The following is a 24,487-nucleotide window of genomic DNA, read 5'->3' as shown; positions in this document are numbered from 1 at the left end:
ATTGAAGGCCATATCCAAGATTCAAATTTAACACAAAAAGAATATGGTAAGAGCAAGTTCAATAGATAATTGTTAAATTGGGCTACTAAAAGGTGTTACATAGGCTTTTTAGCTTGCCCAGCCAAATTTGGTATCCCAAAATCATAAAACCAATCCAATCGTATTTTTTGTTTTAAAGTGTTAAATGATACGGACGGCATAGTTTCTGCCGTCCGTCCATTATTTTGTAATTTAGGTTGAATTTTTTTTAGACGGACGATATAGCCAAGCGGGTTAAATTGAAACACACAGATAATAAACTACGTCGTCCGGCCTTCTCGAACTTATTATAACAATTGCTAACGAAAATCTTAATTTTGACTGAATTTTTTATTCTTTTCAAATTTAAGACCATTTTAACAATTTTATTGGAATGATATTTTTGTGATTGGGATGCTATATTTACCTTTTTATAACCCATATAACCTTCCATTGGACTCTAAGTTGAGCCTACCGACCACTATAAAAGTTTGTCTTGCTGCACACACAACAAAGTAAAATAAAAAGAAGTTTGCAGTAGGTCCCAATTAAGAAGTGATTCTTGACCCGATCCACACTAGAAGCCAAAATCTGCTCTCCTGAGTTGTTGACCTAACACGGTAGCGTCCGAAACCGGTGCGAGTTGCACAATGATTACAGGAAAGAGAAGAAAAAAAAAATTGCAAGAGGGAGGGAAAGCAATGAAACACGTTTACAGGTGATAAAGAACTCCCAAGAGAAAGACACGAAAAAAATTAAAATCTTTGACAATGCTAACCAGATTGATTAAAGATATAAGCTAGATACTTTGTGTTTTGTGGCACATGTGTAGCCACATATATATATATATATACATATAAGACAATGAATACTTCCAACCATTGAGCACAAGCATACCATTAATTCCCATTAATAATTATTTTTGTGTGAAAATTGATATTAGAAATTCATATTTCTCTACAACATTTTTTCGGTGCGAACATTTTATAGTAATGTGTATAAGACACACTTTTATGTCGACCAACCATTTATTTTAAGTCGCCGACTCTTGATCTTTTGTGTTCATCATGACAAGCGCAATTCTGCCTTTGAATGACAAAATGTTGAGATTTAAAACTCGATATGAATCATATGATGTTAGTAAAGCATTAACGCCTGTTCAGAAAATGATAGGAGTGTGAACTCCTCATAAGCTAAAGATTGTTAGTTCTAATGACTATGTCAAAGTAGCATGGTTTAAATTCTATTTCTCTTTTTATATATGCATACGAATGCATGATGACATAGTGATGCATGTATGTATCTGTTAGTCAATAGTAAAAATGTATTTCGATCACGTGGCATTTTACAATAGTGCTGTTCTTTAAGGAATCGGTTCTTAACTAGTTAACTTTACCCATATTTTACTATTAAAGTTTAGCTAACCTGTATCCAAGAAGTTTATAAAAAAAAAAAAAAAAAAAGCTATATCCAAGAAATAAAATAGAAAAGTGAACAGGGTAAAGGATGGGTTGTTGACAAAACGGTGTTAACTAGGGTAAGTTGGCATAGAAATTTCCTAAAAAAAAAGTAGTTTATTTTAGTGATCCCGTAATACAAGGATTTTGCTTTGCCAAGTGTGGTGGACGTGTTGCTTGTATTATCACACACATTGGCTTCTCCCTAAAAGTTAAAAAGAGCATTAAGCTGCATTTGTTTCCATTTGGTGGAAAAGATAAAATATGTTAACCTTTCTTTTTGTTTCATGGAAAATCCTATGTAATTTACAGCATGTTGTGGCGGGTTGTCACAATAGTTGGATGTATGCTGCGTGCATTTGATTAAGGATGTTAACAAGGTGGTTTTATACTTCTAATAAAACAAGATGGTAACATAGTTTTGTTTCAATCTTGGCACTTGTAATCTAGCTTGAATATATCTTGTTTGATCACATCTAACTACTAGTTGATCGAATTTTAAATTTCAGTCACAAAATCCTTGAGGAACCACAGATCCCTACCAACTCTGTTAGCATATAGGTTTCATATATTATTCCTCATAATATAGGTTAAATTAACAATATATATATTGAGATTTATATTCTTATAACGGGTATGGTAAGTCACACATAAAAATACATTCTTATCTCAAGCAAATGCTAATGAATTTTTTGAATTATCACCCAATATCCGTAATCTTACACATCTTTTTCACATTAATTTTTGTACTGTCGTTCAAACTTGTTAATTATTGTCCACATATAAGCCTTAAAATAGGAAAAAAATTAATACTCTAAATCAATGAAAACTTAAATACGATGGTGATCAACTGATGATCAAATATCTTTTGACTGCCAAAATTTCATCAAATTAAGTGGTAGAGGGTCATGATTATTCAAAACTGGACCAAGGAAAAAACTATCAGTATCCCAAGCTCAAGTACATGGATTCATGATTATCGGAAAAAAAAAGGTACATGGATTCATATATATATGCATATGCATGCAAACCAAGTACGTACACAGCTGACAGTACATATGTACATACTAATACATCTTCACTTTAATCATGAAAAGAAAAATACTTTTATCAGACGGTGGTCAGGTTTCATAGATATCACTTTCCCATCAAAATCCAAATAAGAGTACTCCATCTTGTTTTGATGTGCAAAATACCCAACAAAAGTTTGGCAAGAAATTAGTACAACAGACTTGGAAAAATGATTGTGACACGTGTATCAAGATGGAGTGCAGAAGCAAACTTCTTCTTGATGATTCAGTGGATCACTTTATAACAAGAAGACAAAATGATTGGACAACCATAACCATTTGATCCATCACATTCAGTGGACGTTTATAGCATTGGACATATCTCTCATGTGGGACCCATTACAAAGTAGGTCCTACTTAGGGTGTTTGACACGTGTCTTCATATAATAATATAGTCAGACAAAATACGGCAATGAGTACGACAAATATCAAAGGCTTCTAAACCCCCCTTATTCGGGATTCTTACCAAAACAAATGCCGTCACACTGTTTTCCGTTATAGACAAAACGATACGATGGCCGTTTTCGTATTATACGGAAAGAGAGTTTGGGCAAATTGGTCAAATTACGTGCCAGAGAGAGAAAACGCGTTTGTCGTCACGCGCCTTGGCGTCGGCCGCACGCAGAAAATATTTTTGTCTCCTTGTCTTTACTTCTTCTTTCTCTTTAAAGTTTTCACACGCTCTTTTTTTCTGTTTTAATCAACAAAATTAATATATATGTGTTAGAACTTAGAAGAGCCTATGATTGGTTTGTATAAGACCTAATCACGGAATCACCTGCATCTAATCTGTTTCTTCATTCATTCAATCTCACTGCATTTCATGTGTCTTCAAACCTCATGAATCACGCTTTAGTGTTGCAGCTAGCGTGTTAGCAGCTAGCGTGGAAAGATCAAATAGATTCTGTTCTAATACATAGGTCCAATCTCAAACAAAAAGGAAACTAGCTAATAATATCGAAATACATGATCAATATTCCGCAATGTCATATTAGTGAACACCAAGAATGGGCTGGTGTACAAGTGTACTGGGGTCATTAGGCAGTTTAGGCTAACCAGTGAACCACAAACACCTACCAATGAAGTAATGAACAAACAAAAATAGAAAATAGAAATCACCTCCATACTATGGTGTTACTTGTTAGTGACTAAAACCCAAGTCAGTGGCAACAATCAAATTATCAAAATTAGAAATTTCAGAGAAAGCCATTAATATTGACCAGCCTCTAGAAATGAACAGGTTGAAATATATCTTTGACACATAGTAGGTCTGGATTCAATGGATTCACTGATATTGTTGTCTTACTAATATTTGTGGTATCGGAAAAATTAATTCGTGTAGAATTTATTTTTAGCCCACCTTATTCATGTGTATTACCAGAAAAAAATGAAAAACCAAAACAAAAATGCACAAATCACCACTCCTTTTTAAGTTTATCACATACCATTAAAATAAGTATTTCCACAAAGTGGTCTAGTAGACATTTGCATACTTAAAACAAAATAAATTCGAATATTATTTTCACTTCAATAAAAACAGTAAAGATTTTCAAAGATAACGCTAAACAAATAAAATAACAAAAAACAAGACCCCACTCAACAGTATAATTCGGCCGCCCGTTTTGTCGTCTCTTTCGTCTCCCTCCTCTCTCTCTCTCTCTAATTTTGAGTCCACGCCTTCGCTCGCGTGCGCATTTTCTTCTTATCTCTCTCACACACACACACCACTCCACGTTTCTCTACACAAGTTTATTTCCATCACCTCATTTCTTTAACAAGAAGAATAGAAGGTTGACTACTACAAATACTACTGTTAGAAAAAAAAAAAAAGTTTTGTGGTGTGTTTGTTTGTTATGAAGAGTAGTAGTAAAGTTGGAAACTTTTCTAATTACAAGATCTCTTCTCCTACTTTTTTGTTTTAGTTGTGAAAGAATTATTAGTTGTTAAACTTTAATGGCTGGAAGTAACGAAGTTAATCTCAATGAATCTAAGGTAATTTTATTTTTCATAATTTGTTGTTTTTTCAATGAAAAATTGTTAAAAATTGAAAATTTGCATTTGTTGTTGAAATGCGAATTTTGGGTCTGAATGTGTGTTTTTTGTGTGAATATCAGATGGTGGTACCGCTGAATACATGGGTGCTCATCTCCAATTTCAAGCTAGCATATAACATCCTTCGTCGGCCTGACGGGACATTTAACCGTCATCTAGCGGAGTTTCTTGACCGGAAAGTCCCCGCGAATGCGAACCCAGTTGATGGGGTGTTCTCCTTTGATGTAATTATTGACAGGGCTACTAGTCTTCTTTGTAGAATTTATAGAATGGCTCCAGAGGATGAAGTTCAACCGAGCATCATTGAGCTTGAAGGACCTTTAAGCAATGAGGTTGTTCCAGTTATTATTTTCTTCCATGGGGGAAGCTTTGCTCACTCTTCTGCCAATAGTGCTATCTACGACACCCTAAGTCGTCGTCTTGTAGGCAATTGCAAGGCTGTTGTGGTGTCTGTAAATTACAGACGTGCACCTGAAAATCAGTTTCCATGTGCCTATGAAGATGGCTGGGCAGCTCTTAAGTGGGTTCATTCGAGGTCATGGCTTAGGAGTGGGAAGGATTCTAAGGCTCATGTCTACCTCGCCGGAGATAGTTCTGGAGGTAATATCGCTCACCATGTTGCAATGAGAGCGGCAGAATCGGGGACTGAGGTACTGGGGAATATACTTTTAAATCCAATGTTCGGTGGGATGGAACGGACGGAGTCAGAGAAGAGATTGGATGGGAAATACTTTGTCACAATTCAAGACCGAGACTGGTACTGGAGGGCTTTTCTCCCCGCAGGGGCGGATAGAAATCATCCTGCATGTAATCCGTTCGGCCCCAATGCTGCAAGCCTCCAAGGTATCAAGTTTCCGAAAAGCCTTGTTGTGGTTGCAGGGTTAGACCTAAGCCAGGACTGGCAAAAGGGTTATGCCAAAGGGCTTATGAAGGCTGGACATGATGTCAATTTGATACATCTGGAACAGGCCACAATTGGGTTCTACTTGTTACCGAATAACAACCACTTCTATAGCGTCATGGAAGAGATAAACAGCTTTGTGAGTTACTAACTGTTAATAAACTTAATTTACCTACAGTCAGCCATACATAACAGAACTTGACATTTCTCTCGGGTTATTTTTTCGTTCGAGCCAATGGTGTGCAGTGTGTAATACTACTTAACTGAATTGTCTATGGTAGTGGCGATAAGGTCTGTATCCAGGGTGATTGGTTGTTTCTTTATATAGAGGTATATTCAGTTTCCTGGTTGCAGAAAGGTATTTTGAGTAAACGCATTCAGTTGTTTCATTTGGATCAGAACTCATTCAACTTCAGGTGACCTGGTTTGAGAATCTGTTTCTGATGGCAGTGCGGTTTGACAACAGGTTTTTGGTCTGTCAAATTTAGGTTACCCTTCTAATTTCTGGGAGTGAAAAGGGAATTGGGATAACATTTGTAGTCGTTCGATTGTAGTAATCGTTGCCTGGCTAATGTGGCTGGTGCTAATTTCAGAACAGGATGGGGAAACATCCATGTGATTGATTGTGATCGTGATCGTGTATGTTATACTGTGTCTTAGATTATATAAAGATATCTACTTATTAATTGTCGTCTCCCTCCGCCCTCATCTGCCCAATATCTTCGAGGTATAAACTGTATTTCAGCTATATTCATTTGAATTTTAGACTTTTGCTCAACGTTGTAATGTTTCTCATTAGCAGTTCTACAAGTCCTTCAGGATGTAATCAAAACGAAGGTCAGTTAAATCTTTCCTGGAGTGTGAAGAACGAAATGAAGCATCAATTGGGAGACTTCAGTAGTTCAACGAACTTGTTCTTACAGTATTTTTGGCCAATCCCAACTCTCGAATGCATATGCTTAATTGTTGTGAGATGATAGCTATTCTCGAAATAGTATTCATTTAACAGTAGCACTTGCTCTGGGGTGATCAAATTAAATAGACCTGATTAGCGTAATTGCTGGAGTGTATGTAAGTTCCATTTTATCATGAAAATGAAACAATGCTGTGCCAATAAACTCAGGCTGTGTCTGACTGTCTGAAACGAACTTCTTAAAGTTGGAGTTCTGGTTCTGTCATGTTTCTAGTGACGTCGTGACGATAAGATGTAGCTCGGAAGTCCTAAATTTGCAGAAAACCGTGTTAATTTTTGAAATGAAATATTGACGTGCACTAGGCCAATAGTGATGGTTTCCACAATTCCACACGCCAATGACCAAAAGAAAAAGGAAATCCTCCTGAACAAAATAGAAGAAGAAATCCAACATGGTAGGATTTTATTCCAAATTAGCTTTGTTTCATTTCCTCTTCTCATTTTTTGACACTTAACTTACCAATAGACTTCTGCTAAAAATAACAGAAAAAACAACAAGGTCATATACTACAAAGTGCTAACAGTTTAGTTCAATTGTATCATCTTTATAGTACATCAGTCATCAGCTAAGACTTGGTAATAGTTAGGGATGTGATATGAGTATTAAGTTGCTATGCTGTACACACTGAAACAAAGGCATGATCACCTCATTCTTAACTGAAGGCCACATTGTATGTAACTTATTATAGACTGTGTTTCTGTTTTAAGAATATGTAACTTTGTATGGATTAAGAGAGGTCAGAACTCTCATGCTCATCGGCTTGCAAAGTGGGCCTCAAACCCCTTGAAGGAGCTTCTCCCATCATTTATCAGTGGTTGTAATGGTCATATTATTGCTATTGAATAAATGAAGGGCGGTCATTAGCAAAAAAAAAAAAACAACAACAACTAAAGGCCACATTCTTATTACCGTTCAGCTCTATTTATTTCTTAGATAAGCAATAGACTGCATATCCAAAGTCCATTGTCCTAGAAATGTCGCTGGTTCGACCCTTTCACCATAATGTAGCATATTTCACGGCGTACGATTGGTCTAAATGATCGGATTCCACAATCTTTGAGATCAATCCGATTATTCTTGTTTGTTCCTAGTGAAGTGTTTTAGGTGTTCAATTTGGAACTTGGGATAACAGCAAAAGCAAGAATTGGCTTCTTTTGAGAAGAACCCATCAGCTAGTGGTTGCGTTGGATGTATTAGAAGGGACCACATAACCTTTCAAGCTCTTCTGAGGGTTGCTTTAAATGTTAGAGACTATTAAAATGGTAGGAACAGCTAAGCTTCAGACAAGGACATGGAACCCTGTTTTTATTGACTTTGTATGTCCAAGCCTAGAATATCAATTGTTTGCATCAATTCACTTAAAAAAAAAAAAAAAAAAAAACTTTTGTTTTTGTTGGTTTTGATTCTATTTAAACATTGCCATGTCTCATTGGTTATGTCTGTTCGAACTTAGCTGGTTAGACTTTGAATATATTCTCTAAATAGGACATGGTGTCAGTGTCATCAAATGGTTTTAGTTTAATCATTTGTTATGGAATCTATCTTACTAAATTGTTTATAAAGAAAATCGCGAATTCATCACACCTTAGGGAAACTAAGGACGAGAATTTGCAAGAATTGTTTTTTCTTGTTGCAGCTTAAGCTCTTTAACACCAAATGATCTTCTTACGAAAAGTCAACACATTTTTATTTTATTTATTTTTTTATAAAAGACTGCCATTGCACATAATTTCAGGTTGGCACCGTCAACGCAGAGTCGTCTCTACGGCCATCAGTTTTGGCCCACCGAGCAAGCCTAAGAGCAAGTCCAATAAAGTACTGTATGGGCTCGTAAAGGGCCACATAGCATCTCAAACTAGGGGTGGAACTCAAGCGGGTTGAGATATAATCCGAGTCCAACCCGAGTTTCAAATGTTTTAATCCGAGTCGGACCAAGTCCTAGTCGGTCTTTAAATTTTTAGTCCAAGCCCTAGTCGGGTTATATCGAGTTGGTCAAACTTTTCCGGTTTTTTTTTTGGAATTATGACATAAAAAACACTAAAATTGAAATTTTCTAATGAAATCAAAGAAATTTAATTGTTTGAAAGAAAAAATTAACCTTGTTGATTACATTATTCTCTCTAAAATAAAGATTCTCAACCTTGTTTTTTTACAAAAATAGAATGATTGAAAGATATACGTACATATATGCACACAGGCTCGAGTTTTTCGGTTTTTTGATATTCTAACCCGAGCCCAACCCAAAACCGAGTCGGGTTTTGATTTTACAAAACCAAGCCCGAACCACAGATCTAACATGAGTCGGGCTTTAGTCCATCGGGCTTGGGCTAACCCAACCCAAATTCCACCCCTATCCCAAACACCAAAATGTTATTCCAATAGAACTGCTATAAGGGTCTTAAATTTGGCTGGTGTGATAAACCCAACCAAATTTGTGGCATTGTCTAGCAGGCTAGCAGTTGTCATAATAAGTTGTCGGGGGATCCGACGGCACAAACTGTGTTGTTTGTCCTCCGTTTTAATTAAATGGATGGACGACAGAAATTTTATTGTATGTACTTTACAGACTCAAAAACTGAAAGCACTTATTCTTCTTTTCATATACAAATTCATTCCAATTATTCTACAACTCACCAATCAATTCCATTCACTCTACAATCCATTCCATTCATTCTACAACTCAACAATCTACACATCCATTCAACTAAACAAAATCTATTCATTAAACAAACATAATTTAATTAATTCATTAAACATAATCTATACAAACATTAAAAAAAAAAAAAAAAAAAAAAAATCTAAACTAATTTCGGCTCGAACCCTCGCTAGGTTGTCTCTTATTTGATTTACTCCTTCGTCGTGATTCTCGCAATGTCATTTCTATCAACTACGCTTCTAGCTCAGCGGCTCTATCCTGCGACTTTTTCTTATCTTCTCGCTCAGCCACCAAATAATAATAATACTCGTTGGTTGTAATCATAAACGAGTTACGCATCCCATGCATCATTAGTTGTGACTCTACATATCGCGTCCTAAGTATAGCCTACAAAAAAAATCAATAATTTTAAAAAAAATCATCACTATAAACCAAATATAATTCAAGTTTTAAAATAAACCAAATACTAAACTCATCTAAAGTGTCAAAATCCGGGACAAGGTTTGGAAGATAAGTTTGATCAACGTGAAGTATAGGTATGGTGACATGCATTACCTAATATGTAACCATGTCATAGCTCCATGGGTTATCCGGATCGGAAGGAGGTGGAGCAAAAGCCTCGTAAGGACCTTGAGATGAAGAATAGTGCTTAGCAGGGTGTGGAATACACAAATCATTTCTAATAGTCTTATATCCCACAAAGTCCATATTAACAACTCTGTACATGTTAGCAGGCAATATAGGACCCCTTGAGACACGATCCCAGTAATTGTCGTACTCACCATTCAAATCTAAATATAGTGAATTTTGTGGCTCCAAGTCTTCATTATTTCTAAGGTAGAACCTCTACTGACTAGTGCAGCTCTTCCCAATGAGTATATATTCTCCAGGGGAGGGTGTGGGATGAAAAGTGTCCCAATGATTTGGTGCTAACACCTATCATCCAGGTACCACACGATGATACCTCCAAACTCAAAAATGACTCAGTGCATTGTAAGATCATATGAACGACATACAAGGTGAATCACCTCACACATCCACTCATTATCCGCAGTATCCCCAACCATATCCTCAACATTTAATTGCATATACTTTGTAGTATACCATGGTGTCAACTGTATCACCAATGTCAATCTAGTCTCGAGTTGGTTACAGTCTAAGTGAATGTTGACTCGTCCTTGACCAGATCGGCATTCTTTATAGTCATTCATTCATGCTCTAATCCGTGGGATGATATCATGGTTCATGTTCATTCTTATAAGTGGAGTCATTGTAGGTACGTACTCATGTCACTAATATTATAATAAAAATAAGAAAAAATAGCCAAAGTGGGTAATATACTTTATCTAAAAATTCAATTGGAGTAACGTACTTTTTTTCTCGTCAATTTGGATAACGAACTTATTAAAGTCATCAATTGGGGTAATCTTTTAATTTGCCGTTCAAATCACCGTTAGGTATAATTTTTTATTCCTCTATAAATATTTTAATCAGGGAGTGCCTCTCCAGGACAGATCGGGGGGAAAAAGTAACTCTAGAGGACATTTTTTTTTAATCACTCACAATGACTAGGTAGATGAAAGATTAAGTATACTCTTAACGCGAAATTAAAAACGGCTCGAGTAGATAAAATGTCAATGATACCCCTGGTATGAAATAATAAATGGCTCGGCCCAACCGAAACGACCTAGTGTATATAGTATGAACATGGGGTATGAACAATCACTGTTCATACCTCAACATAATGTATGATCAGTAAAAACACATATTGGAGTATAAACAATCATTGTTTATATCTCAACATGAGCTATTGGAGTACCTTAACATAGGTATGAACAATCATAGGTATGAACAATGATAGGTATGATTGTTCATACCTCAACATAATATATGATTAATAATAATATTTATTGGAGTATGAACAATCATTGTTCATACCTATTTGAGGTATGAACAATAAGTGTTCATACATTCAACATGAGTTATGAACAATTATTGTTATACCTATTTGGGGTATGAACAATCAATGTTCATACCTCAACAAAATGTATGATCAATAAGAATATTTATTGGAGTATGAACAATCATTGTTCATATCTATTTGGGGTACGAACAATCACTGTTCATACATCAACATGAGTTATGGACAAATCAACATGATGTATGAACAGTGATTGTTCGTACCTATTTGGGGTATGAACAATCAATGTTCATACCTTAACATAATGTATGATCAGTAAGAATGTACACATATTAGAGTATAAACAATCATTGTTTTATACCTCAACATAAGCTATGAACAATCATTGTTCATACATCAGTATAAGATATGAACACTCATTGTTCATAGAAAAACGACAAAAATAGTAAAATTAGAAAATATTTATTTCAAATCCGGGTCAATTGTCATTTAGAGTTATTTTCATTCGAAAATTGATTTTCCCCACCCGAAAAAACTAGTACTCTAGTAGCATTCCCCACCCGGAAAAAAAAAGGAACTTTTAGAACTTCAAAATTAAAGCCCTTTGATTGAGAAATATTGGAAAGGTCGGGCTAAACCAACTCAAAATTTGAAAAGAAGAAGAAATAGGAGAGGGGTCGGGACAGATTGCTTGCTTGAGGTTTCAAAGTTAGTTAGGTGTATTTATGCACAATTTCGATCGGCAATTTGAATATTTAATTGGCCCAGTCTTTCAATTTGAGAGCGATAACTTCGGTTGGACTAAAGAAACAAACAGATGGGTAATCAGCAATTCGACTGGCTTCAATTTCTAGAAACTGATGGGTTTATAATTGTATTTATTAGTCATTATTTAAAGTTAGACAAGTATATGTAGTGATTGATTGAGATTTTGTATTCATTGGCAAGTTGATTTTTATTTCCTTGTACTGTGATAGTGTGATTGATCATAATTGTTTGATCGGTAAGTGTGATAGTGTGATAGTATAATTGAGCTAAGCAGAAAATAAATAAAAGGGAAAACCATTAAAGTCACCTCCAAAGAAGATGGCTTGTTCGTATTTTGACAGAAATAGGCAACTGGATGGGCTGGAGCAGGAGCAATAGCAACTGATAATGAGGGCAATATCATGGGAGCTGCGGTGAGGAGGTACAAGGCAAAGGAACCAGCAGAAGCAGAAATGGAAGCTGCTGAAGTAGCAAGTGAGCTGGCAAGAAGACTGGATAGACAACATTTTGTGTTTGAAGGAGATAACAAGGAGGTCGTAGAGGCAGTACAAGAAGACAACTGCAGATGGGAATGGAAAGCTGTCGGAGAAGTCATCAAGCAAAAGATGGCAGATGTGAACTCCTGGGTGTTTAGATGGATCAGTAGGAAAGTAAATGGGGACTCTGACAGGCTAGCCAGTTGGGCGAGACAACAGCTAGACCTAGCAGATCTTCCAAGTTGTTTGGCTGTTAAAAACTGTAGGCCTATGGTGGTGTAAGACTGCGTTTGTTTTGTTTTGCTCTATTGATTATATAATATAAGTATGATTTGCATAAAAAAAAAAAAAAAAAGTAAAGGTTATGTCCTTTCTTCGACATGTGTAGCTCACGTGCAAAATTAGGTGTAAATCATTTCTTTTCTCATTTGTTTTTTGCCAAAAATAATTACACGTGTAAAAATGACTGCAACATCAGCGCAATTTGAACGGCAAACTAACAGATTACCCAATTGACAAATTTAATAAGGATGTTACCCAAATTAACGAGAAAAAAAATATGTTACCCAAATTGAATTTTTAGAGAAAGTACAGTACCCACTTTAACTATTTTTTCTAAAAATAAATATAAAAAACAAATTTTGTAATTTAATATAAAATTATAATACTAAAAATATAAAACTTAATTACTTATAAAAGAATAGTGAAACCACCACATTGACCATCTGCAACAATATCATTAAACCGGCACGCTTGATCCAACGCCTAAATCAATGCTCTAAACATAGCCATCATAATCAAACTTATGAATGTATTCTAACCAAACCAAACACTCTATCCAACCTAATTTCAATGAACTATCACCTGTGGGAAAGAAACATTGTGTGATTAAATAAAAATAAAAGGCTCGCTAGTATCTCTCCCGATATGTTCTCGTCGGGCACCAACCTTCGTCACTCTCTTTAGTTTTCTACTTTTCTCCATGAATTCATTCACAAAAAACGAATGTTTGATACCTTCTTTAGACCAATGCTCCAGCCTGATATTAGGCCAACGCTCCTCTGCGTAATCAAAAGTCGAGTACCGGCTTTCTCCAAATGTGACTGCCTTTTTTATTTTCTACGCTAGCTCATTCCCGTGAGCATAATAACATCCATTAATTAGAGCAATGCCTATCTCCCCTTGCGAAAAGTGGAAAGTGTAAGTTTTGTCCCACCATCGCTCGATCAAAGCCTATATTAAATCGCGGTCAGCGTTTTGATTACTACATTGAAACAATGACCCAAATGGAGATTGTAAAATTTCATTTTGTATGTCTACAAAACAATCTCCTTTGGCAACTATTACTTTCCACCAAGTGTTTACAGATGCCCAACAACACCGCAATTTCATCTTCCCCGTTGCCAAAATATTTATTCAAAACACTTCATTAAAATTAAAGAAAATACAAATTAGGATGTTAAAAAAAATCAAATTTAACAATCAAATGTTTATCATATTTACAGTAACATTATGAGAGATGTGTGTTTTTGGGTTTCTAGCTAATGTAGAATGTGTTAGTGGATCGATTGGGTCCAGAAATGGAAGTACTTGAGGATTTTGCAAATTATAGATTTCGTTTTCATTATCATCGTCGTTTAGCGTTAATGTTGACTCTTTTGTCAATCTACTAACTGATTTTTAACCGAAAAATTGTTTACCCTTGTTACTCATTTTGAGTAGCACCTGCAATTCAATCAACATCCTTCTATAACTTCAAACAACAATTAAACAAAATACAACACTTCAAACACATTGCAACGTCAACGTCACTACTTCAAACACATTTCAATTGTTTACCCTTGTTACTCATTTTGAGTAGCATCTGCAATTCAATCAACATCCTTCTATAACTTCAAACAACAATTAAACAAAATACAACACTTCAAACACATTTCAACATCAATGTCACTACTTCAAGTACATTTCAACATCAAGCCATTTCAAACATCCCTATTTCAATCAATTATAGTATTAACTTCAATTCAACAATTCAAACATTTATAATCAATTTATTTCACAAAATACCACAAAATTAAATAAATAATGCAAATTGAAACAAACAATATAAACACTACAAATCCCATTTCAATTTAACTACAAACAAACAATTTCAACATTCTAACACTCTTTAAATCAAATTTAACTACAAACAAATTAATCAAATAACCTCACAATCAAAACAACTCAAAATCAATCAAATAAAATATCCTCAATAAAATTGAATAAAATGAGAGAGAGAGAGAGAGTTTATGTTTATGCCTGTTGCAACTTAACAAACAGACGGCATAACCATCTCCCAAACTTAACAGCTACTAAAAACGTGATTGGAATAGTTTTATTTTATTTTATTTTGGGCTGCCAAATTTCGCTAGGCAAACTAAAAAGCCTATGTGGCACCTTTTAGTAGGCCAATTTAGTAGCTCCCCATTGGACTTCCTCTAATGCGCTAAGAATTAGCATTCCTATTAGAAAACGAAAAAAGACAAAAAATAAGGAGAAATTTGCAACTTTTAGATTCTCCAGTGAGTATCTCATATGGTAGGATTTGGTAGTGGAGTCTTTGACCAATAATGAAAATGGAGAAACACGAAGAAGCAAGCATGTGTGGCTAACCAACATTGTTTCGTTAAATCTATTTGTGTTTGATACAATTGGATTTTTGGCACCGGAAGCGATTGAGTTGTTTAAGAGGTTGCAAAAAGTATTGGACAGCAATGTGATGACAGCGACAATTGGTTCTAACAAATATGTATAAGGGGATCAATTTTGCTATTCAGAAGTGGATTGCGGTGCAATTTTTGTAGTGCACTTAAAAAAAAGGATTGTATAGTCTAGGATTAAGAACAAAAGTCACCCCTGGACTTGACCCCGATTGTCACTTACACTCCTAAACTTTTTTCCAAGCGAAAAAAAACCCTAAAGTTACAAGTACCAAACACAACAGTTAGTTTCATAGATGGTGATATATGATGTAATTTTCTTTTTTTTACATGATGTCATCAATTATTTTATTTACCTTGTAATTTATTTATATGATGCAAGTGACATTTCTGCCAAAAAAGAAATGGATTCCAAAAAGAAATTGATTAGAATTTGCGAACAATGAAGGAAAAACTAATAACAATACCTATTACGTACCTGAATTATTCGTAGATGAATTGAATAGAAACCAAACAATTTGGTAGCTAGTGTTTTTTTCTTATGGCTATGACCGTTGGAATTGCTAAAGAAGATGATCAATTTATACATTTACAAATGACCGTTGGAGTTGACTCACTGATTGATTTCCACATCATTTATTTATTTCTTGCCACATTGAAAAATAAATTACAAGGTAAATCGATGACATCATGTACCTAAAAAAAAATAAAATGATATCATATATATCTAACACCATCTATGAAACTAACTGTTGCGTTTAGTACTTGCAACTTCACGGTTTTTTTCGTTTAGAAAAAAGTTTGGGGGGTGTAAATGTGGACAAGTTCAGGGTGACTTTTATCTTTAAAACCGTCTGTGACGTTAATATCAAGCAATCAGCATTATCTTGGGCCCTTTTTCTTACTTCCCGCCTTTTCCCACTCCCACATAACGGTCAATCCCCCCAACTTACTTTCAAAAAAAACAAAAATTGCAACTTTTTCCCACAGCTAGAAATGTGATTTCGGCTTATACGAAACATAGGTTCTGTAAATATGAGATTTTTGTTGTGAGAGCGAGGTTTGGGAAGGTTAATAAGTTTATTAGTATGTACTAATAAATGTTATAAAACTGAATGGATATAATGCTAGAGAAGCGATGAAGTTGTTTTTAGAGATGGAGGAGAATGTGGTTGTTGGATATGAAGGGGTTTTGTTGGAAATGAGGAGACGGGTGTCGGATGTTTGTGAAAAGAGAGATGGTGTTAGAAGTCGAGTAATGATCAAAGAAGGAAGTTTCAAGGGTGAGGAATGCTTGTATGTGTTTTTTTGAGGTAATGGTGCAGAAAGGGAGGCATTCGGAAGCTTTTCAAACTAACGATTAGAACTATGTGAAAGTCTGGAGTGAATGTTGATTATTGTGTTTATGTATCACTGATTCATGGATGTGGAAAGATGGGATTGATTGAGGATACGGAGAAGGTGTTTGAGGTATTCTATCTTGCCCTCTTTCAGATAATAAGTTGCAATATTAAAGTTGTGTGTAAGATGCAGTCATGGTTGTATTGGACATGGAACTAAAAGCAGTGGTTTTTCAACTATTTCACTTAATACATCTGCACTGTGTTTCGATTCGTGCAGTTAAGACAATGATGATGGTGTCACCGTTAATATACCAGTTCCTAACAAGAGGACAAAATGAGCAAAAGATGAGCTAGCATTGGTGATCAGGAACTTGTGAGTGTATACTATCCTTGTCACTTGGTAAATTATTTGATGTTTGGCTTCAAGCACTTCGTTAGAACTTAGAAGTCAAGATAAGGTAGATTCATGGAATAGCTGCCCGGGCATAGATTTAGATTTGTAGTTGTGGGTCAGGGTCGGGGTCGGGGTCGGGGTCGGGGTCGGGGTAGGCAAGCATTCGCAGCAAGGAATATCCAAGCTTATCTTGCGAATTAGGAATTTGGACATCTAAATTTTAAGAATTTTTTTTCCTGGTCATAGGTTTCAGACCTATTGTATAAATGAATTTTTCTTTGCATGCGGATAGGCCCATGTTTTATATCTGCATTTCTTAACTTTGATAAAAGATGAAACGATAGTGCATGCTATCTTCCTTGTATAAGTGTTTTGCGTTGGCGTGTCTGTTATTAGTATGTGATAACTCATTTGGCACATGGAACCATGTAGCCAAATTTTTGGTATTTGCGATAGCAAATGGTGATGCTCACAATATTAGTAGCAGAACAACCCACTAAACCCGTCTCCCTTCCTTTTTATTTCTAGTATTTGTTGCATATCAATCTTTCCGTCTATGCAAGTAACACCAACATAAATTTAGACATTTGACCAAGCAGACATTCTTGTATGTTCAGCCACTTGATTCATATTCACCGAGGTTGATACTCGTTCTCAATTCCTGTGCTTCATATACCCTTCTTACCTTACAATTTTCTTTTTCAGCCGGGTGATATGATGCTTATGTAGTTTTGTCTCATGTTTTTTTCCTTCATTATTAAAATTTTCTTCTTCGACAAAATTTGTGTTATTATAGGGTACAGCAAGGCTTTCTACAAAGAATATAACACTATAGAGTGGTTGTTCAAGGAGGTTGTCCAGAGAATTGGAACTGCACGGTTTATAAATGGAGCTGTGCTCCTCTGGTATCTAACATGTTCCAATAAATGGAAGACAAAATTCCATGATGATAATCACACCAGGTTTGATTTATTACTTTATCAGCATGAATGCTAAGCAATCTAGAAAATATGTAAAAGACTTGGTCCAGGTGAAACGTAGTTGTTAAGAAGAAATGCACTCGTGGGTGTCAAGAATAATTTTGGAAGAGAATAGCCTCAGTGAATATTGATCAAGATTGTCCAATGAGGCGTCTCATGCTGACTACCACACTGAGAACCAACATTAGGCAAAACTTAGGAACAATTGTTGATTGTAGAAGTTAAAACGCAGAAATGGAGAAAAACGAATATGATGATGCCTCAACTGAAAGGCATAATACGCTTAAACATCCCTTGCAGTTTTCGATTTTGTACAAGTAAATCGCACCCATATTCAATAGGGAGACTGAACATAAAAATAAAAAGCATCCAAGGATAAAAAAACGTTAGCCCTCAATAGGTCTTAACCAACCTCTTCTTCTTTGCTCCCGTAGGTACCGACTTCAGTCTTTATGTTTCATTTCAGGTTCTCTAGGTAGGTGACAGAATTTCACTTCTGAAGTAGCTTTCTGATATTCCTTGAATGAAGTTGTGCAATGATCTGAATGTGGATATACAAGGGAAAATGTATCCATCGTCCACAGCTTGAACTTCTTAGATTAGACACTTTCTATCGTGCACAGCTTAAACTCCTTCTTAAATTAGACTCTTAATTTTCTAAAAGCTACTCCAATGAATTGCATTCTGCAATTTTTTCGGCATCTGTGTTGATGGAGGCTTGAATTTCTTCTAGTGTTTTTCCCTTGGTTTCTGGTACATGCTTGACCACAAACAGTATAGTTATTGCAGAAACTCCAGAGTACAGAAAGAATGTACCTGAAAACACGAGATGGTTTTAGTTACTCTATAATCTGCATCCATACTTCATAAGTTGATGGCCTTAAACTAAAATTCTCCTTCACCTGAAGGGCTCCAGCTCATTAGAAAGTTGAAAGTGTAAGAAACTGCCCAAGCTCCAAACCAGTTCACTAGAGTTACCAAGCTCCCTGCCACGCCCTTCACATTTATTGGGAATATCTGGAATGAAAATCAGTCAGTCTCTTGTATCAAATCTCTGTTTTAATCTCCTCGTAGTTGCATTAAGAAGGCCTAATTTATTAGAATAACAGATATCTTGAATGTGAAGTTACCTCTGACATTATAACCCAAGGAACTGGTCCCATTCCAATTGAGAAGAATCCTATGTAAGTCTGACACCATTGTGAAAACAGAGATGAGAAAGGACATACTAGAAGCTATAAACATATGATGTGTTTGTGCTGTAATAAAAGTAAATGCAAGCTAAATTGCGCATGTTACCAGTACTCCTGCAATGGCTACTATCGGTACCCACTCAAGCAACATTCCATGGACCTGTTTGAAAAATGTATCTCCCTTTAGCTGTGAGGGAAAAACATATAGTCAACTACCTAGTAAGTGAGATTTTAATAGATATCCTATTGTTTACCTTGAGATAGAAAGAAACCCCAGTCATGAAACAGCCTAAAAATGTTCCACTTGCAGAAACCTGAAACGCAGGTATCAATAAGTACTCCTTATCCTTCTTACTTTGAAGTTCAAACTGCTGGTATCCCACTTACCAGTAAAAGGACTCGTCTTCCAGATTTATCCATTAAGAATGCTCCCAGTATAGTTATTGGGACCTGCAAATGAGTTACTTCTAGTGATTCCAGTATGGGTTCTATAGGAGTTTTGAGTGGTGGTAGTTAAGGACAGGAAATATTGACTGTTTTGGACTTTAAGCAATTGAAAACCTGAATGGAAGCATAGGCTACTGTGCCAATTTTTCCGGAAGTGAATCCTGCAATCAGATGTATTTTAAGTTAGTTTATGTGATGGAAAATATGTGAACTTCGAACCTTTTCAAACAGTAAAAATGAATCTCATTACCAGCTAACTCGAAAGTATCACTTGCATAGAAACCAATTCCATTGATCCCTCCAAATTGTTGAAATACCATTAGCCCAATACCAATCTGAACATCAGAAGAAAAAATCATCAGTTGACACTATTACTGAACGAGTACACTGTACACAATTACAGGAAATGTGAAAGGTGTGACCCGATTGAGAATGGTTCTTACTATGACTGAGCGTATATATTTGCTCTGAAATAGATCTAACATTCGAGCTTTGGGGAGGTGATGAAGAGATTCTATGTAATCCTGTCAAGCACAACATTAATCATTGTCATCTCATGAACCTTTTTCCAACCAACACACGCTTTATGAAGTTTCATTTTGTGTTACATACCTTAATTTCTACAGCTTCAACAGAAGTGTCAGCATCCTTGCCACGAAGCCTCTGTAGTGCAATCTCAAACTCTTTTTGGCGCCCAACCTTTGCCTGCAAGCAGAGGTTATGAGTACTGTGTTTCACTTTTGGCATCTCACATTATGCTAGTAAATTCACAATTTCACATTTGATCGCTTACCAGCCATCTGGGCGATTCCGGCACAAAAAGAAGACCCAGAAGCAGGACTAGACATGGAATGATTCCTTAGATTGAACCTCACTCGTTAGTTCACCTGCCCTATTACGTACTCATTTAAAAGTAGATAAACTCAAGAAGATTAGATGTTGCCAGAAGTTACCAGTTAGAGCCAGTGTCCTCCAAGTTACAAAAGTCCCTATTAGGAAGGCAACTGACGAACCAGTAACTATCATGAGCTGCAGAATATATATATATAGGGAATTGTTGGTTATGATCTTTTAGAACTTGCTATTGAGCCACAATTTCCCCCTACCTGATTCAGAGTTGTGAGCCCTCCACGAATATTCTTGGGTGCTATTTCGGCTATGAACACTGGTATCTGTTTAAACATTCGATTAAGCTAGGATGTTTGGAGAAAATCAGAATTTCAACAAAATCAAAAGCAAGAGAATTGATTAGCAAGCATACCACATATGAGAAAATTCCGATTCCATATCCTGTTAAGAACCTTCCAGTGTCGAGCAATACAGATCCCTTTACAGATATCAAACTTTAATAAATACCACAGAACAATTGGAGTAAGTGATTTAAAGAATATAAACTTAGTATCTTAAAGCAGACATATATAGGTAGAACCTCGGATAAGTAGATGGCTAGCCATCCTGCAATGCAAAATGCAGCTGACATGCTCATTGCCTGCTTCAATGAACAATAAAGTGGTTAATAGTTGGTTATTTCCATCTTTAAACTCAGTGCCAATCGTGAGTATCTTTACCCCTTTTCGACCAATGAAGTCAGCAGTGCGACCACTAGTGATTGCACCAATCATAGCACCAACGGTGATGACAGAGCCAAACATTGAGAACTGCAAGTGAACAACGACATTTGTTAACTCTGATGTTGTTCATTACTGTAAACAGACGTTTACACTGAGTACTGATATTTTACGATGATGGACACTCTGATAAGTTGTTTTTATGCGATCAGCTGTTTAATTTATATGATTTTTTTCCACATTGTTACATAAATTATATGGTGAATATCTTAAGCCAACCTGTGCTAAAGACTGTTGAAGATCTTCCCTGATTGCGGATTGCGTTGGTGCTGAATATCCCACCTACAGAAGAACAGCATTGCTTGTAAAACCTTCAAATCTCCTTAATTAGAGACATATTTCTTACTAATCTAGTATGTGCATATCTTCGACGAAACAGTTTGAAACTCGTCAAGTTTGACATGTTTGGGTTTTAATTAGAAATACAAAGCAACCGTCTCCAGAATATGGAAAATTCAGTTGAACTAGAAGCAATGCCGTTATTGATCTGAATAACTTGTTAAGAGAAAAAACTTATTAAGCTACATGGTACAGTTATGTATGTTGTCATCTGAGAGAGCATTTTCTCTGCAGAAAGAGCTAGAATTGAGACTACAGTACTAACTAGCTGAGAGTAACTGAGGAACTGGATGCTGTTTAGTGATTCCTTGAACAACAATCACAACAGCAACTCAGCAGGAATCCAACTTTAGAGTAGATTAAGTTTTTGTTATTAAGCTGAGTTTAGTTTGAAATGGATACTTACACATGATCCAAATTCAAAAGAGCCGCACACTGCTACCAATGTACTTAGTAGAACCATCCCTATAGATCCTTCACTCCTGCTTCTAATGGTGGAATCATATGCACCGGTCTTTTCTCTCTCGATAAGTGGTTGTCTCACTGCATTAAGACCCCTGTTCCCTCCTTTTTCAACATCCTCACTGATGGCCATACCTAGTGTGCACTGTGCAGTACGTAGAACGAAAGAACAAGACTAAGTCTTAATAGAACAAAGCCTAATATGTGAAGAAAAAGTGAAATGCTAAGTATCTATACTGCTAGCTTGAAAGAGAAGAAGAAGAGTTCTTGACTTCTTCTTGAAAAAAACGTTGTCACAAGATGTCTTTATATAGAGGAATTTAGCTTGATATTTTTGTAGCCAGTGTGCTCTAGAGCAGGATAAAAGTGCATGTGGGGCGGAGCTGTCACTGACTGGGATCCAAACCAGTCCATGATACTCATAATGCACTTAGAGCAAATTCAAATGTGTAGGGAAATGGTTGTCCATAATAAAAAAAAACAATGTACCTTTCATATTATGTCAGCTTTTGATCGTAGTTTAAAAGTTAAATTTTTGTATAATGAGGTGAATGAGGCCCCACCAGTTTGATTTTTTCCTATGAATCTTCGAGTGTTAGAGCATCTCTAGGTGGTAGTATCACCTCTCAAATTCTTCAAATTTGCTTCCAAAACTCGAAATTTTCCGGAATTCCAACTCTATTGTTCTCAAATTTGACAATTTAGATGTGGATGGAGCGACAGTAGTAATGTCGCGCACCATTGCAAATGTCGCCACAATTTTTTTTACTTTGACTAGCACCACGCGCCAGTGGTACTATCGCACGCCATTGCTAATGTCGCGTGAGTTATTTTTTACTTTTTCAATTTGTTGCGACAATGGGAATGTCGCGTGAGTTTTTTTTTTTTCAACTTGGGGCGACTGTGGTAATGTCGCGCGACAGTATCAATGTCGTACAAGGTACCCCTATTCCAAATTTGCGACCACTTAGAGTTGGTCAAAATTTGCGTCCAATTTTTCCAAATTTCACCTTCAAATTTGAAAGAAATACCACCACCACCTAGAGATGCTCTTAGGCTGTAATACTTTGTGTACATTAGAGTTTGGCTGGTGTGCCATGTTTACAAGACGTAGTATTATGAATCTCTCTTCTGGCTTGTCTTTACAGATGGCACATAACAACGAGTTTCATTAACAAAAAAATTCCACACCTGGTGTTGTGGATTACAACTTTAAGAAAAATATCTACTTGGAATACAGTTTATATTTTGGCCTGGTACCAATGAGTCCTTGGAAGATGATACTAATGAAAAAGATGGTAAGGATATTTTGCAGTAAGAAAAGAAAACTGAAGTGGAAAAGAGTAGTTCTCAAAAGGAAGTTAAGGAAAAAATTAAAACAAATGTTGAAATCGCAAATTGATACGACACAGTATAGTGCAATTAAGGTAGTCTTTTGATCATAAAACTCTTCTAACATAAGACCCTAATACGAAATAGCCATTGCAATTCTTCTGTCTGTTCTATGTTGTTGTTTTGAGTGAAAACTTCGCCATTAGCTTGATTATAGTAACTGCATTCTGTTTTTGAGTTTATCCTGTAACCGAAGAATATAGAATCTTCTGCACATTGGGGCGAAGTTTCAACTTCTGATCCCTCTTTCTCAGTTATCCAACTCTACTCTAATTCTAAAGCGGTCTTGTTTTATTAGCATGAATACAAGTATGGTTCTTTTAGTGTGAAGAGAGAGGGAGCAGAGGTTATAAGCAATCTGGAAGCCAAGGGAGATCACATTCTGACCAGGTCTTGTGAAATTTTATGCCCTCGGTATCTCTACAAACAGCTACGCCAATTGGGATGGTCTCCTGTCTCCAGCATAGCTCACCTAAATATATTCTGGAGTACTTTGTTAATTGTTACTCTAGTTGTTTTTTTTTGGTAACTTACTCTAGTTGTTATATAACAAACTCATGGCATTTTTATTCCATATTATTTACCTTTAGGCATTCAATGATGAGATCTTATGGGACCAGAAATCGACTACATATCCAGTTGTAGCACTTTGGAATCTTGAGAGATTTAATTTGTTAATTAAGATAATCGAAATATATGAAAGGATGGTATCTCTTCATTGAATACATCCTAATGCCCTGTGTCTGCGCAAGTAATGATACATTATGCTAGTAGCCTTCTTGTCTGACCTGAAATTCATAGATATGACTAGGAGCTTAGTCAGCTAACGCCTTATTTGATCAAGCATGAAACCTTTGTAAGTTACAATACCACTAATAGTAATAAGCTTTGGCTTAGAAGCTATGATCAAAACATTCATTCATTTAAGCATATGATACTAAAATTACCTAACCAATGTCTTGGATGTCTTCATCCAATCTTCAAAGGTACTTTAAAACTCATATCTGATTATCTCACGTTTTATGTAGTAATGTAGTATCACTCTCAGTTATCGTTTTATTTTCTCCTCTTTTTGTTTACTAATGTTTACGGTGTCCTCCAACTTTTAAGTACACCGAATCTTACATATAAAACACGTTTGTTTCAATAATGATAAAGAACGATAATTTACCTAAGTGTGCCAGATGTGAAGATATGATTTGTAACGTAAACCTGGTATTGAGCTGCAGGCGGCAGCACCATGCAAGGAATGGCTCAGAGGTGCAGAAAAAGTTCAAAAGTTCTGTAATCAGTCCCTAAATACGCTCAGCTTGT

At 35.9% G+C, this 24,487-nt stretch overlaps 2 protein-coding genes and 2 long non-coding RNA genes across 5 annotated transcripts; 2 read left to right on the top strand and 2 right to left on the bottom strand.

Moving 5' to 3' along the window:
• The first annotated feature begins 4,181 nt into the window (after window positions 1–4,181).
• On the top strand, window positions 4,182–6,276 carry LOC147499248 (gibberellin receptor GID1C-like). Its single transcript, XM_086561053.1, has 2 exons — window positions 4,182–4,537; window positions 4,660–6,276. The coding sequence occupies exons 1-2, from the start codon at window positions 4,499–4,501 to the stop codon at window positions 5,647–5,649; spliced, it is 1,029 nt and encodes a 342-aa protein (XP_086417179.1). The 5' UTR covers window positions 4,182–4,498; the 3' UTR covers window positions 5,650–6,276.
• A 2,837-nt stretch (window positions 6,277–9,113) lies between these two features.
• On the bottom strand, window positions 9,114–12,660 carry LOC147499247 (uncharacterized). The gene is made up of 2 exons (XR_015194447.1): window positions 12,125–12,660; window positions 9,114–9,515 (listed from the first exon to the last, which is right to left on the bottom strand). It is a non-coding gene; the product is annotated as an uncharacterized LOC147499247 (long non-coding RNA).
• A 3,086-nt stretch (window positions 12,661–15,746) lies between these two features.
• On the top strand, window positions 15,747–17,808 carry LOC147499246 (uncharacterized). Its single transcript, XR_015195760.1, has 3 exons — window positions 15,747–16,465; window positions 16,616–16,711; window positions 17,529–17,808. It is a non-coding gene; the product is annotated as an uncharacterized LOC147499246 (long non-coding RNA).
• A 139-nt stretch (window positions 17,809–17,947) lies between these two features.
• Window positions 17,948–22,183, bottom strand: LOC147499245 (Major facilitator superfamily protein). Of its 2 annotated transcripts, none has more exons than XM_086561051.1 (18): window positions 21,726–22,183; window positions 21,200–21,262; window positions 20,921–21,010; window positions 20,782–20,841; window positions 20,614–20,679; window positions 20,459–20,524; window positions 20,306–20,381; window positions 20,146–20,210; window positions 19,965–20,057; window positions 19,796–19,876; window positions 19,603–19,687; window positions 19,467–19,513; window positions 19,293–19,355; window positions 19,160–19,219; window positions 19,012–19,092; window positions 18,843–18,902; window positions 18,615–18,729; window positions 17,948–18,528 (listed from the first exon to the last, which is right to left on the bottom strand). In XM_086561051.1, the coding sequence occupies exons 1-18, from the start codon at window positions 21,912–21,914 to the stop codon at window positions 18,377–18,379; spliced, it is 1,512 nt and encodes a 503-aa protein (XP_086417177.1). In that variant the 5' UTR covers window positions 21,915–22,183; the 3' UTR covers window positions 17,948–18,376. The 2 variants fall into 2 exon arrangements, with proteins under 2 accessions (XP_086417177.1, XP_086417178.1); XM_086561052.1 differs by having other exon boundaries at window positions 19,012–19,065.
• Window positions 22,184–24,487: the final 2,304 nt, after the last annotated feature.

Source organism: Coptis chinensis, chromosome 5, assembly GCF_015680905.1.
Source record: "Coptis chinensis isolate HL-2020 chromosome 5, ASM1568090v1, whole genome shotgun sequence".
Taxonomy (NCBI): Eukaryota; Viridiplantae; Streptophyta; class Magnoliopsida; order Ranunculales; family Ranunculaceae; genus Coptis; species Coptis chinensis.
This window is presented reverse-complemented; position numbering and strand designations above follow the sequence as displayed.

Bases quoted from the DNA above. Each gene is read 5' to 3' on its own strand.
- LOC147499248 (XM_086561053.1), top strand. From the start codon at position 4,499: ATGGCTGGAAGTAACGAAGTTAATCTCAATGAATCTAAG. The intron at 4,538-4,659 runs GTAATTTTATTT...TGTGAATATCAG, and splicing joins TTAATCTCAATGAATCTAAG to ATGGTGGTACCGCTGAATAC.
- LOC147499245 (XM_086561051.1), bottom strand. From the start codon at position 21,914: ATGGCCATCAGTGAGGATGTTGAAAAAGGAGGGAACAGGGGTCTTAAT. The intron at 20,680-20,781 runs GTTCTACCTATA...ATATCTGTAAAG, and splicing joins TAGCCATCTACTTATCCGAG to GGATCTGTATTGCTCGACAC. The intron at 19,514-19,602 runs GTAATGAGATTC...ATCTGATTGCAG, and splicing joins TGATACTTTCGAGTTAGCTG to GATTCACTTCCGGAAAAATT.